The following is a 23,508-nucleotide window of genomic DNA, read 5'->3' on the forward strand; positions in this document are numbered from 1 at the left end:
AAAGAAAGTTATACCTTCCCCTAATGGTAAGCAAATGAAGGAAAATGGCTTCAAAACAATAAAGGGGTCAAGGCATCAATTTAAAAGTAAAGTATAAGCAAAAACATCAAAAACCACCTAATTGCAACTTGAATGAGCTCAAAAGCAAGGAAGGGGCCAAGTCATGACTCAAATTGCAATTATTTTAGAACCCAATTGTAAGCTATTAGAACATAGTTGGGCCTTAGTAATATGCGAAGGAACATGGGGACTGATTTGCAATTTTTGAAACTTTTTACATGCCAAATTCATGCAACAAAGAAAACAACGTAAACAAGTTTCTGCAATAAACTTTCGGCAGCTTCCTCTTGTAAACTTCATGCCAGATTTTAAACAAACTAACTAACTAACACTAACTCTCAAACACCCTTGACAACTGAACATTCTTGTTAACTCAATCCCTTCATAAACAACCAACCCTTAAAATGAAATGAAAGATCAAATGATGAACCATATTGCGGCAGAAAATAGAACTTGCTGGAAATTTTATTTCCCAAAAACGCAGGTTCCCATCCAAATGCCCAATTTTGATCTAAACTTTGTTCCCCAGACACCAAAATAGAAAACTAAGCAACCAAAATAAGAACTTCCGCATCTAAAAAGGCTAAAAAACTTAACAGGATATCACGCCACATTCTGAAAGAAAAACATGCAAACATTTGATATTCAAAATCTGCTACAACTAAAGGAGAAGTCTGCTACAGCTTCATTTACAAATGGGCTCTAGACAGCCTTAAGTATAACCATTTCATTTGTCCAAACTCTGGATTAAGCAATCAAAACAAATAAAACTCACATCCAACAAGCAAAACATAGAAGGAAATTATATAAAACACTTGTGGAACTTTTAGGCAAGATGGAAAAAGATTGCTGTAATTTTATTGATTCACTTTGAGTTGAGCGCATATGATATAGCAAGGGTGAAATATCTTGAAGACTTTGCTGGACAGCCTCAATGATAGCCTTTGGTATATAAAAATCCTCCAAACACACACTAAACCCCTCGGAATACAGATTTTCCATCAACAAGAGTGTCAAAAAATTGAAGAATCTTAACACCTCCTTAGGACCTTTTGAGAAGAAAATAGATGTAATAACATCAATAAAAGTAGACTGCAATAGATCCTTATTAAAATCAAGTTTGACCAATTCGCTACTGTGAGTCAAGTATCTTTCTCCACTACACTCACAGGAAGCAGGTAATGCAGTCTGGCCGAATTGATAAAAAATGCAGCAGAATTTCGGGCGTGAACTTTGCAGCTCAAATATTTTAGATGTTTAAACACTCAAACTCAACACCCAACCTTCCATTTCCTCTCTTCAAAACACAATTAAACATGCAGCTGAAGTACAAACTCAGAAAGCAGCCATGGAAAGAAATAGTAAGAAGAAAAATGCAGCAATTTTCTTGTTCATTTTTATTTCTTGCTTAACCGAACTAATGAACTGCATGCAAAGCTTAATCATCTTGTCTTAAGTTAGTTAAACACATAACCCAGTGAGAATCAAACACTTTCCAGCAAATCTCATTCTAAAATACCCATACAACTCCCAAAACGACTTCATCGGCTAAGCTGGAAAAGTGTTTAGCAGTCCAACAACTTCTAAAAAAAAATTCCAGCCATGCAATCAGATTTCTGGCCATAAGGTTCACATGCAACACCAAATAAAAAACTATCTACCAGATTGGGTCCAAAACTAAGCTCAGATCATCACAAATTAACGAATTAAGGCTGCAAATTCCAGTTCAAGCTCACGGCAGTTCCAATTCCTTCAAAATCAGATTTTCTTGTAACTTAGTTCATCCTCCAACCGTACAACCCCACATGCATGCTTATAAACAGCTTCATCAACCCATAAACAACTAGTTTAAGTCCAGAAATTACCTCAGCTTAAGGCTCAAATCATGCAACTAGCAGCTGCAAAAATCCTCTACTCTCGGCTGTCCAGAATTTCAGTCCGCAACTCTCCTTCTCCCTTGCTCTAGCTTGCGACCAGTATGAAGACAATATGGCTCCCAATCTCTTTCTAGTTTACAGACGAAAGGAAATGGATGAAAAGCTCACACGGACAGCAGCTGCAATTTTTCCTCTCGGCAGCTCACGCACGCGAGGATGGTTAGTCTGAATTCAGTGGTTGCAGCTGTAATGGTTGTGACTGAATTGATCACGGCTAGTTGAGGGTGAAAAATGGAATGGCAGCTCCCTCTCCCTTGCTGGTTTCCTCACTTCGATGATTCCAAGGTAGAGGGTGTTGTTGTAGCTCACCGAAAGCTCACTCAGACGACAGAAAGCTGATGTTTCTCTCCTCTCGGCTCGCTCGCGGTTGGATGTGTTGGTCCTGGTTGCGGATGGTTGAAGCTATGGTGTTTCGATTGGAACTGGTGAAGATGGTGATGATCAGTAGCTCACTCGACTGCCTCTTGCTCTCTCTCTCGCTTGACTTCCTCGGACAGAACAGAAATACAGCTCGCGGCTCGCTCTCTCTTCACCTTTCTCCTGCTCAATCCGAGGAGTTCTCCCTCTCTTGCTCTCGTCGATGATCACGAGGTAGAGAATGGAGATGTTTTTGTTTTAAAGTTGGCCCAGGAAGCCTTGCTCACCCACGGCTGAAAAGCCATTGAAAAGAAATATATTGTGGTGGATGGTAGTTGATATACTAGTGTGTGATATAGTGGAGTGCATTAGTGGTTATAAGTCGGCATAGAGATGGAAGGTGCTGGAATGTAAAATGGAAATGGATTCGGCAGAAATAGAATTGTGATTTTTTGATTTTTTGATTTTTTGAAACAAACAAAATTGATAATAATAAAAAGAAATAACCAAAACAAAATAATTAACATTTGATGAAAAATAAACTAGAACAATAAAGTGCAATTTCCATTTCTTTTCCATTTCCTATTTTCATCGTTTTTCTCTTTTTTTTTTCTTTTCTTTTTCAAAATAACTTAACAAAAATAAACAAAATGCCAAAAGATTGAATTTAGAAGACATAAAACATATTTTGTGGGCAATTTTCTTCTTTTTTTTTTTTCTCTCCTCTTTTCTTTTCACTTTCTCATTTTCATTCATTTTCCAAGAGATTCTATGCTAACAGCTTAAAAATAAAAATAAAACTAGAAACTAAAACTAAAAATCGAATAAAACTAAAATGAAAAAATTAAAAATAAACAGCAAATGAAATTACACCAAAATTTGGTGTCTACAGTTAAAATATCAAGAGAGATTTAAAATAAATCACAACCTAACAATGATATTGTCCATGATGGATATAACAAGCCTTTTAAACAAATTTCAGTAAAATGAATTTTGTTTTATAATTGATCAACTAAAACTAGCAGAGCATGCAAAAATATAAATACTGTATTTGGTCCCACAACTAATATATCTACACCGATGGAATGAGAGGTTTCTCAAAATTAGTTAAATCTAGTACTAGAGAATTTAGAGATGGTAGTTGAAAGACAACTATACGCAAATTTTAAAAAATGAATTTAAACACAGGCTCTATGAAAGAGAGTCTTGTTTTGTATTTAAATGTTAACTCATGGGATTTGGATTAAATTTTCTCAAAGGTTCTGTTAAATTTCCAAACACCGCTAAATCATAATAAATATAAGAGTAAAAAAATATAAAAGAAGTATGTCGATTTTTTTTTTGCATTTTAAAACAATTTATATTGATAGTTATGACAACAGAGAATATGATAACAATATGATATTGATCGGTCACGCATCATTACTGATGCATTTAACATAAATTTTTATGATGATCATGAAAAAAAGAAATGTTTTAAAAAACATAACAGATCTCTACAAATTTGTAAAAATTTCAATAAGCAATTTAAATCTTTGGATTTATTGTGAAATTTTTAGTCTTTGCATCTACATTTTTTCAGTAAAGCTCTCTAATCACAATCAACATAAAGAAAGGTTACTACATTAGTTTTACAACTGGTTGAAAATATTTGAAAAGTAAGTTTATCAATATTATAATTTACCATATCAAATTTAGTTAAATACAAAATTTTCAAATTAATATGAAAGTCCATATATCATCAATTTCAACTTCACAGTACACTTAATTCAAAAGGGATAGAATATTATTCTTTATTTCTATATCATTTGCCTCATATTGGCTTCTCCAAATGATCATGTTTCATTACTCTTTAAATCATATTCCAAAGCGAAATCGGTAGTACAACCTTATGCATATCCTAATAATCCTTAGTGACTTCTAGAATTTTTTTACATGAAACTAAGAGTCCTGCACACTGTTGCCATAATTTTTTAACTTCATGAACCTATGAACTTAGAACTATATTTCAACAATAAATAGCTAAATAGTTTTGATCAATGCAAGTAGAATGTATACGTAGTGATGTTGTACTAACTTAAAATTATTTTGCATGGACGTTACTCTGAAGTTGTTTAGGATAATAAAAATATCGAGAGATTTGAAGTAGGTTATAATGTAACAATTATTCAAGTCATGTTCAAGTATTCAGCAAATCTTTTATGAACTATCTCCAACCCACCAGTTGAAAAAATTTTTAATTGCCATAAGAAGAAAAAAAATACAATCAGCAAATGCCATCAGTAAGTCATATAAATAGTTACCTCGAAAAGAATGTGATAGCAAGATGACATTGATCGCGTAACCATCATTATTGATATGCCTAGCATAAGTTTTTAGACGGACAATGAGAACAAGAAGAATTTAAAAAAAAGTAATAGAGTATTACAGATTCACCAAGATCCCAACAAGCAATTTGAATCGTCGGGTTTCTTGTGAAATTTTCAACTGACTATATATATATATATATATTTTTAAAAAATCCTATAACCAGAAACAACGAAACGAAAAGGAAAAGAAAAATTTTTAGTAGAAATTTGAATCTCTAGATTTTTTGTGAAGCTTTCAAGATGTACATCATTATTTTTTGAGTAAAGTGATATAATGATGAGCAACAAGAGAAAGTTAAATGTAATTGAGATTAAGCTAATTAATTTTACAAATAACTTGAAAGAATATGCATAAAAACGTTCATTAATATTCTAAATCAAAATATTAAATTTTATAAAAATTACAATTCTCAAATTAAAATTAACTTTCCAGACCTATGGACATACACCAATATTAAAATGATCAAAAGTGAAATAGTTTGACCGTTGCATGCAGAACATATATTCTATCATAATGTCCTAACTTTGGATTATTTGTTTAAACACTACTCTAAGGTTGTTTGGCATAATTAAAATATCAATGGAGATTTAAATCAAATCACAGCCTAACAATGATATTGTCCATGATTGATATAGCAAGCCTTTTAAACAAATTTTATTAAAATGAAATTTGTTATATAAGAGATCAATCAAAACTATCAGAGCATACAAAAATACAAATACTATAGTTGACCCTACAATTAATATATCCCACTTTTTATTGTCAATAAAATCTAAGGGTAGAAAAATTAGAAATAATAGTTGAAATATAGTCATATATAATGTCGAAAAAATAAATTCAATTATTGATCTCATGAAAAAGAGGCTCGGGATCAAATTCATAAGACTTGGGATCAAATTTTCTCAAAATTTCTTCAAATTCTTAGACATGATAGAGATCCAATAAGCGAAGAGGCAAAAAATAAAAAAATGTATACTGATTTCATTTTTTAGCATTTAAAGACATGTTCCAATAATCAACAAATCACTAATAGAACAATCTTTCAATTATCAAATAAAGAAAAGGAAATTCACTCAAAAAATACCAACTGCCAATTCATAGTAATATTTACCTAAAAAGGATGTGATAATAGGACGACATTGGTCGTGGAGGCACTATTACTGATATACTTATTCAACTTTTTTACGTAAACAATGGGGAAAAAAAGCTCTGAAAAATATAACAAATTGTGACATATTCGCTTATGTCCCAAAAAATAATTTGACTTTCTGAACCTTTTGTGAACCTTTCAGGCAGCACATGTGTATTTATTGAGTGAAGTGCTATAACATCAAGCAACAAGACAAACGTAAAGGTAATCGAGATTAAATTAATTAATTTTACAAATAAGTTGAAGGAATATGCATAAAAAATGTTCATTAATATATACTAATTCTGAATATCAAATTTTGTTAAAATTACTGTTGATCTTGATCCCTATCTTTTGATGTTTACAAAACAAATGGATGTTACTAATGTCTCTTAAAAGATCTATTCAGTTATGAAGCAAATTAGTTCCAAAGATCAAGTACAATTGAAAGATGACAAAGTATGCTGAAGCTGTCGGACGCTCAAGAAGTCAGGATCGGACGTCCGATAATCATTGCACAACTTCGGACGCATGCTTCGGACGTCCGATAGGGTCCTTCGAAATCGACGAAACTATCGGACGCTGAATATATCTCTACCGGACGTCCGATAGAAACAAGATAATTTCTCAAATCTGTTTGTTTGTTGTCGGACGCACAAAGAGCTTGCACCGGACGTCCGAAAGAATTGAAGAAAATCTCTGAAACTCACTGCCTGCTGTCGGACGCATAAAACAGGGCTATCGGACGTCCGACACTACCAACGGCTAGTTGACTGTTCAGCTACTTTCTATCCGTTGGAAGCATTAATGAGGCACTTTCTTGGTCCTATATAAATAGTGGTTGGTCAGACACTTCAAACAACTTTTGCACACTGAAGATACAAAAGATCTTGAGTGATTTTAGTGAGAAAATACTCATCAAAGAAGATTTGTAGTCTTAGTGGTGTGAGGTTCATTGTAAGCTTTTCATTTGTGAGTGAATCTTTCATGAGTGTAGCTCTGTGAGGGTTGTCCTGAGGGATAGTAAAACGTCCTGGCTTGACCGAGTGGTGTTCGGGGCAAGGAGGAGGTGAACCTTCCTTTGTACGCAAGAGTGATTGTAATTCATCAATTTGAAGAAGCTTATTTGAATTAATCTACAAGCTCAAGAGGAGCTGTGTAGTTAATTGGTTTGCAATTCTTTCCCTTTTATTTACTTATTGTTATATTGCGATCTTTTAATTGCTTATTGATTGGCTTATCCACAAATTGATATTAAAGTTCATATATTATCAATTTAAGCTCACAATACACTTATTCTAAAATGGTCAAAATGTGATTTTTTTTTATGTTCACATTAGTTGCCTCATATTATTTTCTCCAAATGATTATATTTGCATTACTATTTGGATTATATTTCATAGTGCATTTGATGTGTAGAATCTTCTGCATATCTTGATAATTCTCAGTACTTTCTAGCAGTTTCTACAACTATATTGTCTACACTAGATGTAACAAAATTTTTATGCCAACTTTATTAAGATAATTTATGTCATATAGGAGATGAACTAAAACAAGTAAAGCTTGCAAAATTACAAATACAACAGCTGCCCTATTGCTGGTATAACTAACTTCTCAATATTAGCTAAATCTAAGATTAGAAAATTTAGAGAAGGTAGTTGAAAAGCAACCATAAGCAATATTTGAAAAACGAATTCAAACACGGCCTTCAAGAAAATAGACTTGGTTTGTACGCAAATATTAACTCATAGGAATTTATGTTTAATTTTCTCAAATTTCTGCCAAATTTCTAAATACCGCTAAGACATAATGAACATAAAAGTCAAAAAATAAAAGAAGTATGCTGAGACTTTTTTAGCATTTAATACATATTCAAGTATTTAGTAAAACTTTGATAACTGTTGTACTATGTAAAATCGTACGCATATATTAATAATTCTCAGCAATTTCTAGAAATCTTTTATTTGAAACGAATAGCAGGAGTTTTCTCTCCCTCTTACTATAACTTTCTAACTTTCTAGACCTATAGACATAAAACAATATTTTAACGATCAAAAGTGAAACACTTTGACCATTGTAAGAAGAACATATATTCTATCACGATGTCTTAACTTTGGATTATCTTGTTTAAACACCACTCTTAAATTATTCGGTATAATTAAAATATCAAGGGAGATTTAAAACAAATTACAACTTAACAATGATATTATCCATGATAGGTATAGCAAGTCTTTTAAACAAATTTCATTAAAATAAATTTTGTTATATAGGTGATCAGCTAAAACTTGCAGAGCATGCAAAAAAGCAAATACTGAAGTTGGCCCCACTGCTAATATATCCCATTTTTTACTAACAATTAAATCTAGGGTTAGAAAAACTAGAAATAGTAGCTGAAAAATAGTTATATACAATGTTAAAAAAATTCAATTATTGATCTCGTAAAAAAGAGGTTTGGTTAGTACCAAACCAATAATTTGTAAGAATGGAGACCAAATTTGACATAACAAAGATCCGATAAATGAAGAGGCAACAAATAAATGATGTATACTGATTTCATATTTTAGCATTTAGCATTTGAAGGCATGTTCCATGTTCCAATAATCAACAAATCATTAACAGAACAATGTTCTTATTATGAATGAAAAAATGGTAATCCAATCAACAAATACCAACAAACAATTCATTGTAATTTTTACTAAAAAGTAATGTGATAATAATACGACATTGGTCGTGGAGGCATTATTACTGTTATAGTTAGTTGAAATTTTTATATGAACTATAAGAAAAAGAAAATTTCTCAAAAAATATAACAAGTTATGATATATTTCCTAACGTCCCAAAAAATAATTTGAACTCTAGACTATTTGTGAATCTTTCAAACCACAGATATGTATTTTTTAAATGAAGTGCTATAACCTCAAACAACAAGAGAAAATTAAAGGTAATTGAGATTAAACTAATTAATTTTACACATAAATTTGAAGGAATATGCATAAACATGTTCATTAATATTTGAATTCTGAAAATCAAATTTTGTTAAAATTACAATATGCGATCCTATTTGCATTACTGTTTGGATCATATTTCATAGCAAAATCGATTTGTATAATCTTGTGCATATCGTGATAATTCTATCATGATGTCCTAACTTTGAATTATCTTGTTTAAACCAAATTCTAAAATTTTTTGGTATAATTAAAATATCAATGGAGATTTGAAACAAATCACAAGCTATCGCAGGAGTTTTTACTCCCCCTCATTATAAATTTTTAGCTTTCTAGACCTATAGACATAAAACAATATTTTAGCAATCAAAAGTGAAGCAGTTTGATGATTGCAAGCACAACACATATTCTATTATGAAGTCCTAATTTTGAATTATCTTGTTTAAACACCACTCTAAATTAGTTTGGTATAATTAAATTATCAAGGGAGATTTAGAGCAAATCACAACTTAACAATGATATTATCCATGATGGATATAGTAAGCCTTTCAAACAAACATCATTGAAATAAATTTTGTTATATAAGTAATCTGTTAAAACTAACAGAGCATGCAAAAACACAGATACTGTAGTTGGTCCAACAGCTAATTTATGCCACTTTTTATTGTCAATTAATCTAAGGCTAAATAAACTAGAAATAGTAGTTTTTTTTTGAATTTTTTTGTATTTTTTGTATGGGGAATAACTTGAAGTCCATTTATAAAAGCACATTAAATGATGTTACTACAAAATAGTTACTACAAAATCAATAAAAAATGTTACTACAAAAGTTTCTAAACACTCGTCATCCTCCTTTTCAGTTGCTAAGGACCCAACAAGTCAAGTTCATCTCTAAGGCACAAATAATCAGTAGGAGGGGTTGCGCGAAACACGACATGGGACACCGCATCAATGTCGTCTTCTAACACTTCCAATGTTGCGAGTCGTTCAGGAATTGCAGTCAAACCATGTTTTGCAAACCCCATTCCAATTCGACGTCCTTCAACTCTTAACTCTAAAACTTGAAGTTGCTCAATGTTAATAGCAATCACAGACACAACCTGTTCAGCTTTTACTACATAATCAGTAGTAGTTGAAAAACAGTCATATACTTTGTTAAAAAAAGTTCAATTATTGATGTCATGAAAATGAGGTTAGGTTTGTACCAAACCAATAATTCATAAGAATTGGGATCAAATTTTCTCTAAGTTCTTTAACATGATAAAGATCCAATAAACGAAGAGGCAAAAAATAAAAAATTTATGTTGATTTCATTTTTTAGTATTTGAAGACACGTTCCAATAATGAACAAATCATTAACAGAATAATCTTCCAATTATTAAATGAAGAAAAAGAAATCCAATCAACAAATGCTAACTAGCAATTCATAGTAATATTTATCTAAAAAAGAATATGATAATAAGATGACATTGGTCGTGGAGGCACTATTACTTATATGCTTTGCCGAAATTTTTACATAAACTGTGAGAAAAAGAAATGTTCTCAACAAATATAAAAAATTGTGACATATTCACTAATGTCCCAAGAAATATTTTGAATTTCTAGACATTTTGTGAGCCTTTCAGGCTGCACATGCATATTTTTTTGAGTGAACTACTATAATCTCGAGCAACAAAAGAGAGTTAAAGGTAATTGAGATTAAACTAATTAATTTTATAAACAAGTTGAAGGAATATGCATAAAAAAAGGTTCATTAATATTCTAATTCTGAATATCATATTTTGTTTATAATCCACAAATTGATATTAAAGTTCATATATTATCAATTTCAACCTCACAATACACTTAGTCTAAAATGGATAGAACATGATATCCCTATGAACTTTATCAAAATAGAACATGATTTTTATATGTTCGCATCAATCGCCTCATATTGCTTTTTCCAAGTGATTCTATTTGAATTACCATCTGGATCAGATTTCACAGCGAAATCAATGTGTATAATCTTGTACATATCTCAATAGTTCTCAACAGTTTCACAACTTAATAATGATATTGTCTATGCTGGATTCAACAACTTTTTTGAAACCAACTTTATTGAGATGATTTATGTTATATAAAAGATGAGTTAAAACAAGTAGAGCATGCAAGCAGAATATATATTCTGTCAGGTTATCCTAAGTTTGGATTATTTTGTTTAAACTTCACTCTAAAGTTGTTTTGGGTAGTTAAAATATCAAGAGAGATTTAAAATAAATCACAACCTAACAATGATATTGTCCATGATGGATATAACAAGCCTTTTAAACAAATTTCAGTAAAATGAATTTTGTTTTATAATTGATCAACTAAAACTAGCAGAGCATGCAAAAATATAAATACTGTATTTGGTCCCACAACTAATATATCTACACCGATGGAATGAGAGGTTTCTCAAAATTAGTTAAATCTAGTACTAGAGAATTTAGAGATGGTAGTTGAAAGACAACTATACGCAAATTTTAAAAAATGAATTTAAACACAGGCTCTATGAAAGAGAGTCTTGTTTTGTATTCAAATGTTAACTCATGGGATTTGGATTAAATTTTCTCAAAGGTTCTGTTAAATTTCCAAACACCGCTAAATCATAATAAATATAAGAGTAAAAAAATATAAAAGAAGTATGTCGATTTTTTTTTTGCATTTTAAAACAATTTATATTGATAGTTATGACAACAGAGAATATGATAACAATATGATATTGATCGGTCACGCATCATTACTGATGCATTTAACATAAATTTTTATGATGATCATGAAAAAAAGAAATGTTTTAAAAAACATAACAGATCTCTACAAATTTGTAAAAATTTCAATAAGCAATTTAAATCTTTGGATTTATTGTGAAATTTTTAGTCTTTGCATCTACATTTTTTCAGTAAAGCTCTCTAATCACAATCAACATAAAGAAAGGTTACTACATTAGTTTTACAACTGGTTGAAAATATTTGAAAAGTAAGTTTATCAATATTATAATTTACCATATCAAATTTAGTTAAATACAAAATTTTCAAATTAATATGAAAGTCCATATATCATCAATTTCAACTTCACAGTACACTTAATTCAAAAGGGATAGAATATTATTCTTTATTTCTATATCATTTGCCTCATATTGGCTTCTCCAAATGATCATGTTTCATTACTCTTTAAATCATATTCCAAAGCGAAATCGGTAGTACAACCTTATGCATATCCTAATAATCCTTAGTGACTTCTAGAATTCTTTTACATGAAACTAAGAGTCCTGCACACTGTTGCCATAATTTTTTAACTTCATGAACCTTTTTTTTTTTTTTTTTTTTTTTTTTTTAAACTCCGATTTTATTAGAATCAAGAAAATCAAAATATACAGGCTTCAGTGAGAAATAGCTCGAGTACGAATCGCAGGAATCTGCGACCTATCTAAACCTAAGGCCCCCCTTGCCACCCTTGGCAACTCAGACTGTGTCGTATACAAAATAATACCCTCAGAATGTGCCCCAACCTTGGCTAAGGCATCCGCCACTTGATTCATTTCCCGATAACAATGCCCCACCGTCCACTCCAACCCTTGGACAGCCCGTAACGATTCCAGATCCGACCGAACTGACCACGGACACCTGAATTGTCTTACCAGGAGGTTGACTAACACAAGAGAATCCACCTCCACCCGAATCCGCGAGAAACCCCGAAGACGGCATTGTTGCACCCCAAACACCAAAGCCTTTATCTCCGCTTGCAGACATGTAAGTTCCCCAAACGGAACAGAAAAGCCAAACAACAAAGCACCAGACGAGTCCCTAAGCACACCACCCCCGCCACTAACGCCCGGGTTGCCAAGCGAGCACCCATCCGCATTTAACTTGAAGGCTCCCTGGACTGGAAATTCCCAACAAACCACTCTATGGGAATACCGAGGCCTCCACCCAGAGAAGATGGAGAGGACCGTCGACCAGGAGCCAACCCCAAAAAACTCACCTGCAAACTTCTTGGAAAATAGCCCTACGACATCTGCCAAGATACGGTCACAAATGGTCTGTCGACGCAGGAGCTGCCCTTCAAAATTTGCAAGATTCCGTGCCAACCAAATATGCCAACAAATAATGCAAGGCAAAACCGAATGTAATGATTCCAGACGAGAGTGCCGAACCGGTTGGCACCACCAAGCCGCCAAACGCGACCGCACCCCCATACCTCTATAACTCACTCCAGCGCTATTCCCAAAAAAGGTCCACAGAAAAAGAGCTAACTCACCTTCCGCAAAGACATGATCCAACGACTCAGATTGCGAGGCCAAGCAGCAAAAACACTTGGAAGGGCCATAGACTTGCAACCTTCCTAGGGACGATGCCAACGGTAAACGATCCCGCAGCAATCTTACCATGAAGAATGATATCTTGATTGGAATTACAGGGTGCCAAACCCTATCAAACATGAAAGATGAGGGGGTCTGACTACCAAGCAGCACGTATGTGGAAGCAATGGAGAAATCTCCTGACTCTGTCAAGGCCCACACCGCACGATCATCCGCGGATCCCACTGGGGCAACTTTAGTAATTATCTCTGATACTATGTCATCAGGAACCCAAAGCCGTAGCAACTGTTGATTCCACCTTCCATTCAATACGAAATCCCTAACTAAGTGATCAGAAACATTTTGTAACCGTTGACACAGAGGACCAGAACCCATCCAATTGTCGAACCAGAAATTACACTGTCCCGACAGCATCTCCCACCAAAGATTTTGCTCCGCCACCTCACGAATCTGAAGCAAACGCCTCCACATATATGAACTGCCCTGACCCGCCGCTACCATGCACGGATGACTCTGCCGACAATACTTGGCTCTCATAAATGTCGCCCATAAACACTCTCCCGTACGGAAACGCCACCACAATTTGAATGAGAATGCTGTATGAACATCCAGAAGCGATCGAACACCAACCCCGCCCTGTGACGGGTCGGCACACAGGTCTGCCCACTTAATCCAATGATGTCGGAGGCCACCTTCCCGCTCCCCCCAGAGAAAATTTGCCATAGCCCGTTCAACTAAAGCTAGAACTCCCTTTGGAGGGCATGAGGCTGCCAATAAATGAGTTGGGATTGCTGAAAGCACGTGTTTGATGAGTACAATCCGACCCCCATTGGATAGAAATCTGGACCGCCATGAAGAAACTTTAGAAATAACTGACTGTACCAGCTCCATGAAGTATAGACACTTCCGGCGCCCCACAAAAAGCGGACACCCCAAGTAACGCACGGGAAACGACTTCAGACCAAATCCAGTTACCCGTCGAATCCTTGCCACACACTGACTAGGCAGTTTAGCATGCACCATGAACCCACTCTTTTGAACATTAATCTCCTGCCCCGAAACTGCTTCATATTTTCCAATAATCTGCATAACACATCTCAGCGAAGCGGATGAAGCACCTGAAAAAACCAGGACGTCATCTGCATAACTGAGATGCGTGATCATAGGACAGCCCCGCGGAACTGAAAAGCACTTGAACTCCCGATGCTCCACTAACTGGTTCAAAGAGCGGGACAGCACCTCAGCGCCAATAATAAACAAACCTGGGGATAACGGTCCCCTTGACGAAGCCCTCGCGTAGACTTAAAGAAACCCACACTGGCCCCGTTGATTAGGACCGAAAACCAAACATTCGAGACCAATCTCCAAATCCTATCAATCCATTGCTCCCTAAAACCAAATCTCCTCAAAACCATTGTCAAAAAAAACCAGGAAACACGGTCATAAGCCTTTGACATATCTAATTTCAGAGCTACATCGGCATTTCTGGAGGTCCTCCCTATATTAGAGAGCAACTCTTGAGCCAGCAAGAAATTATCCGATATAAGCCGCCCCCGAACAAAACCACTCTGCTGTGGGGAAATAATCCTTGGAAGGATTCGGGCCAAGCGATCCGCCAAAATTCGCGAAATCAACTTGTTAACAAAGTTACACAAGCTAATCGGGCGAAACTGAGAAAAATCCTGTGGGTGCCCAACCTTAGGAATGAGTGCAATGGAGGTCGCTGTAATAGCCCGAGGCAACTCCGCCCCACAGAAAAAACTACACACTGCGCTAACAACATCCGCACCGACAACTGACCAAGCAACCGTAAAGAACTTACCCGTATATCCATCCGGTCCCGGTGCACTCTCCCCATCCATCGCAAAAACCGCATTTCGAATCTCCACCGCAGAGGGAAACTGCTCCAACAAATCATTCTCCTCATCAGTCAAAATTGTTGGGATATGCTGAAGCAACTCAGAAGAAGATGCTGGACGCTGATCCGTAAACAACCCCTCGAAATACCGTATCGCCTCTGCTCCAATCCCATCATCCGACTCCACCCACTCCCCTTGCCCATTTCTAATCCTGTGAATGATCGAACGTACCCTTCTATTTTTGACGACAGAATGAAAGAACCTTGTATTTCGATCGCCCTCCTGAAGCCACCTAACCCGAGCCTTCTGCTTCCAAAACAACTCCTCCACTCTCAAGGCCGCTCGCAACTGGCCTTTGGCAAGATGTAAATGCACCCTAGCAGCATCTGAATCATCGCTTTCTACACGGACCTCTGCCAACCGCACCTCCTCTTCCTTTTGCCTAACTGTCTGAAAAATATCCCCAAAAACCCTCCTACTCCAATCCCGTATAGTACCCCTCAACCGCTTTAATTTGCAACAGAGAACTTGCAAAGGGGGTCCAACGCACGGTTGCTCCCAAGAATCCTGAACCATAGGCAAGAAGTCCTCGTGCCTCGTCCAGACATTAAGGAACCTGAACGACCTCGGCTTAGTATCCAATCTGGTTGACACTGAAAGAAGGAGCGGAGCATGGTCTGATGACTCCCGGGCTAGGTGCGACACCGCCAATGACATCCCAGTGTCAGAATAACCTTCATTCACCAAAACCCGATCCAATCTTTTCCAGATTCTTGCCCTGCCATGTCTATTGTTACACCAGGTAAACTGAGCCCCAGAAAAACCGGCATCCATGAGATTAGCCTCATTAATAAACTGTCTAAACTCCATAGCTTCACCAGGAGTAAAAGCCCGACCCCCTTTCTTCTCCCCAGCATCTAAAATTACATTGAAATCCCCACCCACAAGCCATGCAGCGGAACCCGGGTTATCCCGCATTAAACCCTCCCATAGCTCACACCTCTCCACAGGTGTACATCGCGCATGCACAAAGGAGACAACAAGGTGGGAGCCCGGCACATGATCGTGAGAAAATCGCACTGACACATGCTGGGGGCTCTCTCCAACCACCAAGCCAGAAAAAGGCTCTTGGAAGAAAACCCAGATTGAACCCACCACATTATGCACCACTCCATGAAAACCTAATTTGTGTCTATACTGTTCAACTTTATCAACCTCCAACCAAGGTTCACAAAAAGCCAAAAATTGGAGATTGTTCATTCGAATCAATTTTTTAATCCTTCTCAATTTCGGAGCTTTAGAAATGCCCCGAACATTCCAAAATATACCTTTAATCATTGGACAAAGTAGGAAGGGAATTCTGCGAATTTATCAATTTAGAACGTAATTGCCTGTCAGAGGGAAAATGTGCACGATTACCTTTTTGTTTGTTCCTCAAAGCCGCCACCGAATTGTCAATAACTCCAGCTGTTGACACTATGGTTGCATCCTGGATTCGCACCAGCTCCATAGAAAATCGTGGGGATAAGGAGCCCACTGAAAGGGCCTCCTCGTCACTGCTGGACATCACCGTCTGATCTCCCACAAGGGCAACAGATCGCGCCTCAACATCATCTGGTTTGCTCCCCTCCACACCATCCCCTCGCACCTCAGCAGCATGCGGGAGGATAATCTCCAAACTACCACCCAGTTCTACATCACCCTGCTGCTCCTGCTGCATCCCCACGTCCTGCACTCCTCCACAACCGACATCTTGATGCGCATCATCCACAACTGTGGGCGCCTGCCCCATATCCTGCTCCATCCCCTCATCCTCCAAAACCTTCACAGGGTCAGAAGTAGTATCAACCTCCACTTCGACCTCCCCAATCTGCTGCCCAGCCGCTGCTTCCACCGGCACCTCCAATACCGCTCCCTGGAGCAGCAGCTGCTTCTGGACTGGAGCAGACAGCCCAGCTACCTCTTCCCCAACACTACCTGACGACGCTGCAGGTATACCAGGCTCACCCTGCTTAGCTTTACCCTTATCCAAACTCGTGACAGGCGCAGAAACCTCTTGAAGTTTCAAGGAAGCCCGCCCCACCTTCACAGGCCGCAGGGAAGGATCCCTCCGAAAACAACTGTCCTGCTGATGACCGAACTTGGAATAGAAAGAGCAGTAAGGAGGAATGTTTTCAAAGTCCACGGGCTGCCAAAATCCATATTCCTCATCTCCTATCCAAACGCGTTTAGCAAGAGGCAAAGAGATATCTACCTCTACCAACACTCGCGCTGCAGAGGGCCGACGAAGATCACCGGTTGCCGCATCCAACTTGAGGGGGTGCCCCAACGTAGAGGCTAACTGCATCAACTGATTCCTTTGGAAAAAGGGAATAGGCAGACCTGGGAAACTTACCCAAACTGGAGCAATTGAAAGCTCTTGGCCAGACCTGAAGTCGATGCTCCACTTCGAAATCGACATTGGTGACTTACCTATGAACCAGACCCTGCGAGCAAACAAGCGAGTATAATCATCGTCCACCACTGGTCTAATCAGAACGTGCTTCTCGTCCAGGAGGCCCACTGAGCAATGTCCTTTGAGCCCCAGCGTCACAAAGAATTTTCGTATGGCCTCCATGGAGGGCCTGCCCGCACTGAATCTCCCTACCAGAGCCTGGTGGAAGGGAGCAGCCAAACTCTCAATCTCCTGGCGAGAGATACGAAGAGAAGGCTCACCTCTGAATGTTGAGACAACACCCAGCGTTACCCCAATCACATCATTGGAACGGCCAACTACTGCCGCAAACGAAGGGGCCACAATCTGGCCGCCACGCTCCGGCGGCTTCGCCGCCGCAGCCGTCATCTGGATCAAAACAAAACCTAGCCGCAAGGGTTTCCTAGTATGTCGGAGAAAAACCTAGAGGCTAACAACACCCCAATGTCTAATTGCTCAATTGCTTGAACCTACAGCCTATGTTCCTTCAAAAATATAATCATAAAATATCAAAAGTTAAAATCTCTCATGAACCTATAAACTTAGAACTATATTTCAACAATAAATAGCTAAATAGTTTTGATCAATGCAAGTAGAATGTATACGTAGTGATGTTGTACTAACTTAAAATTATTTTGCATGGACGTTACTCTGAAGTTGTTTAGGATAATAAAAATATCGAGAGATTTGAAGTAGGTTATAATGTAACAATTATTCAAGTCATGTTCAAGTATTCAGCAAATCTTTTATGAACTATCTCCAACCCACCAGTTGAAAAAATTTTTAATTGCCATAAGAAGAAAAAAAATACAATCAGCAAATGCCATCAGTAAGTCATATAAATAGTTACCTCGAAAAGAATGTGATAGCAAGATGACATTGATCGCGTAACCATCATTATTGATATGCCTAGCATAAGTTTTTAGACGGACAATGAGAACAAGAAGAATTTAAAAAAAAGTAATAGAGTATTACAGATTCACCAAGATCCCAACAAGCAATTTGAATCGTCGGGTTTCTTGTGAAATTTTCAACTGACTATATATATATATATATATTTTTAAAAAATCCTATAACCAGAAACAACGAAACGAAAAGGAAAAGAAAAATTTTTAGTAGAAATTTGAATCTCTAGATTTTTTGTGAAGCTTTCAAGATGTACATCATTATTTTTTGAGTAAAGTGATATAATGATGAGCAACAAGAGAAAGTTAAATGTAATTGAGATTAAGCTAATTAATTTTACAAATAACTTGAAAGAATATGCATAAAAACGTTCATTAATATTCTAAATCAAAATATTAAATTTTATAAAAATTACAATTCTCAAATTAAAATTAACTTTCCAGACCTATGGACATACACCAATATTAAAATGATCAAAAGTGAAATAGTTTGACCGTTGCATGCAGAACATATATTCTATCATAATGTCCTAACTTTGGATTATTTGTTTAAACACTACTCTAAGGTTGTTTGGCATAATTAAAATATCAATGGAGATTTAAATCAAATCACAGCCTAACAATGATATTGTCCATGATTGATATAGCAAGCCTTTTAAACAAATTTTATTAAAATGAAATTTGTTATATAAGAGATCAATCAAAACTATCAGAGCATACAAAAATACAAATACTATAGTTGACCTTACAATTAATATATCCCACTTTTTATTGTCAATAAAATCTAAGGGTAGAAAAATTAGAAATAATAGTTGAAATATAGTCATATATAATGTCGAAAAAATAAATTCAATTATTGATCTCATGAAAAAGAGGCTCGGGATCAAATTCATAAGACTTGGGATCAAATTTTCTCAAAATTTCTTCAAATTCTTAGACATGATAGAGATCCAATAAGCGAAGAGGCAAAAAATAAAAAAATGTATACTGATTTCATTTTTTAGCATTTAAAGACATGTTCCAATAATCAACAAATCACTAATAGAACAATCTTTCAATTATCAAATAAAGAAAAGGAAATTCACTCAAAAAATACCAACTGCCAATTCGTAGTAATATTTACCTAAAAAGGATGTGATAATAGGACGACATTGGTCGTGGAGGCACTATTACTGATATACTTATTCAACTTTTTTACGTAAACAATGGGGAAAAAAAAGCTCTGAAAAAATATAACAAATTGTGACATATTCGCTTATGTCCCAAAAAATAATTTGACTTTCTGAACCTTTTGTGAACCTTTCAGGCAGCACATGTGTATTTATTGAGTGAAGTGCTATAACATCAAGCAACAAGACAAACGTAAAGGTAATTGAGATTAAATTAATTAATTTTACAAATAAGTTGAAGGAATATGCATAAAAAATGTTCATTAATATATACTAATTCTGAATATCAAATTTTGTTAAAATTACTGTTGATCTTGATCCCTATCTTTTGATGTTTACAAAACAAATGGATGTTACTAATGTCTCTTAAAAGATCTATTCAGTTATGAAGCAAATTAGTTCCAAAGATCAAGTACAATTGAAAGATGACAAAGTATGCTGAAGCTGTCGGACGCTCAAGAAGTCAGGATCGGACGTCCGATAATCATTGCACAACTTCGGACGCATGCTTCGGACGTCCGATAGGGTCCTTCGAAATCGACGAAACTATCGGACGCTGAATATGTCTCTACCGGACGTCCGATAGAAACAAGATAATTTCTCAAATCTGTTTGTTTGCTGTCGGACGCACAAAGAGCTTGCACCGGACGTCCGAAAGAATTGAAAAAAATCTCTGAAACTCACTGCCTGCTGTCGGACGCATAAAACAGGGCTATCGGACGTCCGACACTACCAACGGCTAGTTGACTGTTCAGCTACTTTCTATCCGTTGGAAGCATTAATGAGGCACATTCTTGGTCCTATATAAATAGTGGTTGGTCAGACACTTCAAACAACTTTTGCACACTGAAGATACAAAAGATCTAGAGTGATTTTAGTGAGAAAATACTCATCAAAGAAGATTTGTAGTCTTAGTGGTGTGAGGTTCATTGTAAGCTTTTCATTTGTGAGTGAATCTTTCATGAGTGTAGCTCTGTGAGGGTTGTCCTGAGGGATAGTAAAACGTCCTGGCTTGACCGAGTGGTGTTCGGGGCAAGGAGGAGGTGAACCTTCCTTTGTACGCAAGAGTGATTGTAATTCATCAATTTGAAGAAGCTTATTTGAATTAATCTACAAGCTCAAGAGGAGCTGTGTAGTTAATTGGTTTGCAATTCTTTCCCTTTTATTTACTTATTGTTATATTGCGATCTTTTAATTGCTTATTGATTGGCTTATCCACAAATTGATATTAAAGTTCATATATTATCAATTTAAGCTCACAATACACTTATTCTAAAATGGTCAAAATGTGATTTTTTTTTATGTTCACATTAGTTGCCTCATATTATTTTCTCCAAATGATTATATTTGCATTACTATTTGGATTATATTTCATAGTGCATTTGATGTGTAGAATCTTCTGCATATCTTGATAATTCTCAGTACTTTCTAGCAGTTTCTACAACTATATTGTCTACACTAGATGTAACAAAATTTTTATGCCAACTTTATTAAGATAATTTATGTCATATAGGAGATGAACTAAAACAAGTAAAGCTTGCAAAATTACAAATACAACAGCTGCCCTATTGCTGGTATAACTAACTTCTCAATATTAGCTAAATCTAAGATTAGAAAATTTAGAGAATGTAGTTGAAAAGCAACCATAAGCAATATTTGAAAAACGAATTCAAACACGGCCTTCAAGAAAATAGACTTGGTTTGTACGCAAATATTAACTCATAGGAATTTATGTTTAATTTTCTCAAATTTCTGCCAAATTTCTAAATACCGCTAAGACATAATGAACATAAAAGTCAAAAAATAAAAGAAGTATGCTGAGACTTTTTTAGCATTTAATACATATTCAAGTATTTAGTAAAACTTTGATAACTGTTGTACTATGTAAAATCGTACGCATATATTAATAATTCTCAGCAATTTCTAGAAATCTTTTATTTGAAACGAATAGCAGGAGTTTTCTCTCCCTCTTACTATAACTTTCTAACTTTCTAGACCTATAGACATAAAACAATATTTTAACGATCAAAAGTGAAACACTTTGACCATTGTAAGAAGAACATATATTCTATCACGATGTCTTAACTTTGGATTATCTTGTTTAAACACCACTCTTAAATTATTCGGTATAATTAAAATATCAAGGGAGATTTAAAACAAATTACAACTTAACAATGATATTATCCATGATAGGTATAGCAAGTCTTTTAAACAAATTTCATTAAAATAAATTTTGTTATATAGGTGATCAGCTAAAACTTGCAGAGCATGCAAAAAGCAAATACTGAAGTTGGCCCCACTGCTAATATATCCCATTTTTTACTAACAATTAAATCTAGGGTTAGAAAAACTAGAAATAGTAGCTGAAAAATAGTTATATACAATGTTAAAAAAATTCAATTATTGATCTCGTAAAAAAGAGGTTTGGTTAGTACCAAACCAATAATTTGTAAGAATGGAGATCAAATTTGACATAACAAAGATCCGATAAATGAAGAGGCAACAAATAAATGATGTATACTGATTTCATATTTTAGCATTTAGCATTTGAAGGCATGTTCCATGTTCCAATAATCAACAAATCATTAACAGAACAATGTTCTTATTATGAATGAAAAAATGGTAATCCAATCAACAAATACCAACAAACAATTCATTGTAATTTTTACTAAAAAGTAATGTGATAATAATACGACATTGGTCGTGGAGGCATTATTACTGTTATAGTTAGTTGAAATTTTTATATGAACTATAAGAAAAAGAAAATTTCTCAAAAAATATAACAAGTTATGATATATTTCCTAACGTCCCAAAAAATAATTTGAACTCTAGACTATTTGTGAATCTTTCAAACTACAGATATGTATTTTTTAAATGAAGTGCTATAACCTCAAACAACAAGAGAAAATTAAAGGTAATTGAGATTAAACTAATTAATTTTACACATAAATTTGAAGGAATATGCATAAACATGTTCATTAATATTTGAATTCTGAAAATCAAATTTTGTTAAAATTACAATATGCGATCCTATTTGCATTACTGTTTGGATCATATTTCATAGCAAAATCGATTTGTATAATCTTGTGCATATCGTGATAATTCTATCATGATGTCCTAACTTTGAATTATCTTGTTTAAACCAAATTCTAAATTTTTTTGGTATAATTAAAATATCAATGGAGATTTGAAACAAATCACAAGCTATCGCAGGAGTTTTTACTCCCCCTCATTATAAATTTTTAGCTTTCTAGACCTATAGACATAAAACAATATTTTAGCAATCAAAAGTGAAGCAGTTTGATGATTGCAAGCACAACACATATTCTATTATGAAGTCCTAATTTTGAATTATCTTGTTTAAACACCACTCTAAATTAGTTTGGTATAATTAAATTATCAAGGGAGATTTAGAGCAAATCACAACTTAACAATGATATTATCCATGATGGATATAGTAAGCCTTTCAAACAAACATCATTGAAATAAATTTTGTTATATAAGTAATCTGTTAAAACTAACAGAGCATGCAAAAACACAGATACTGTAGTTGGTCCAACAGCTAATTTATGCCACTTTTTATTGTCAATTAATCTAAGGCTAAATAAACTAGAAATAGTAGTTTTTTTTTGAATTTTTTTGTATTTTTTGTATGGGGAATAACTTGAAGTCCATTTATAAAAGCACATTAAATGATGTTATTACAAAATAGTTACTACAAAATCAATAAAAAATGTTACTACAAAAGTTTCTAAACACTCGTCATCCTCCTTTTCAGTTGCTAAGGACCCAACAAGTCAAGTTCATCTCTAAGGCGCAAATAATCAGTAGGAGGGGTTGCGCGAAACACGACACGGGACACCGCATCAATGTCGTCTTCTAACACTTCCAATGTTGCGAGTCGTTCAGGAATTGCAGTCAAACCATGTTTTGCAAACCCCATTCCAATTCGACGTCCTTCAACTCTT

General features: G+C 35.2%; 1 protein-coding gene across 1 annotated transcript; it reads right to left on the reverse strand.

Annotated features, from left to right (window-relative positions):
- Nucleotides 1-9,661: 9,661 nt before the first annotated feature.
- On the reverse strand, nt 9,662-16,253 carry LOC113750505. The gene is made up of 3 exons (XM_027294471.1): nt 14,397-16,253; nt 12,454-14,349; nt 9,662-9,898 (listed from the first exon to the last, which is right to left on the reverse strand). Exons 1-3 carry the CDS (start codon nt 16,251-16,253, stop codon nt 9,662-9,664), a joined length of 3,990 nt encoding a protein of 1,329 aa, XP_027150272.1.
- Between the last annotated feature and the right edge of the window lie 7,255 nt (nt 16,254-23,508).

The sequence above is a fragment of the Coffea eugenioides genome, chromosome 10 (genome assembly GCF_003713205.1).
Source record: "Coffea eugenioides isolate CCC68of chromosome 10, Ceug_1.0, whole genome shotgun sequence".
Lineage (NCBI taxonomy): Eukaryota > Viridiplantae > Streptophyta > Magnoliopsida > Gentianales > Rubiaceae > Coffea > Coffea eugenioides.

Excerpts from the sequence above, each read along its gene's own strand:
- LOC113750505 (XM_027294471.1), bottom strand. The coding sequence starts at position 16,253 with ATGAACAATCTCCAATTTTTGGCTTTTTGTGAACCTTGGTTGGAGGTT. Across the intron at positions 14,350-14,396 it reads AAGGGGACCGTTATCCCCAG|TTAGTGGAGCATCGGGAGTT; the intron begins GTTTGTTTATTA and ends TCTTTGAACCAG. Across the intron at positions 9,899-12,453 it reads TTGTGTTAGTCAACCTCCTG|GTTGTGTCTGTGATTGCTAT; the intron begins GTAAGACAATTC and ends AAAGCTGAACAG.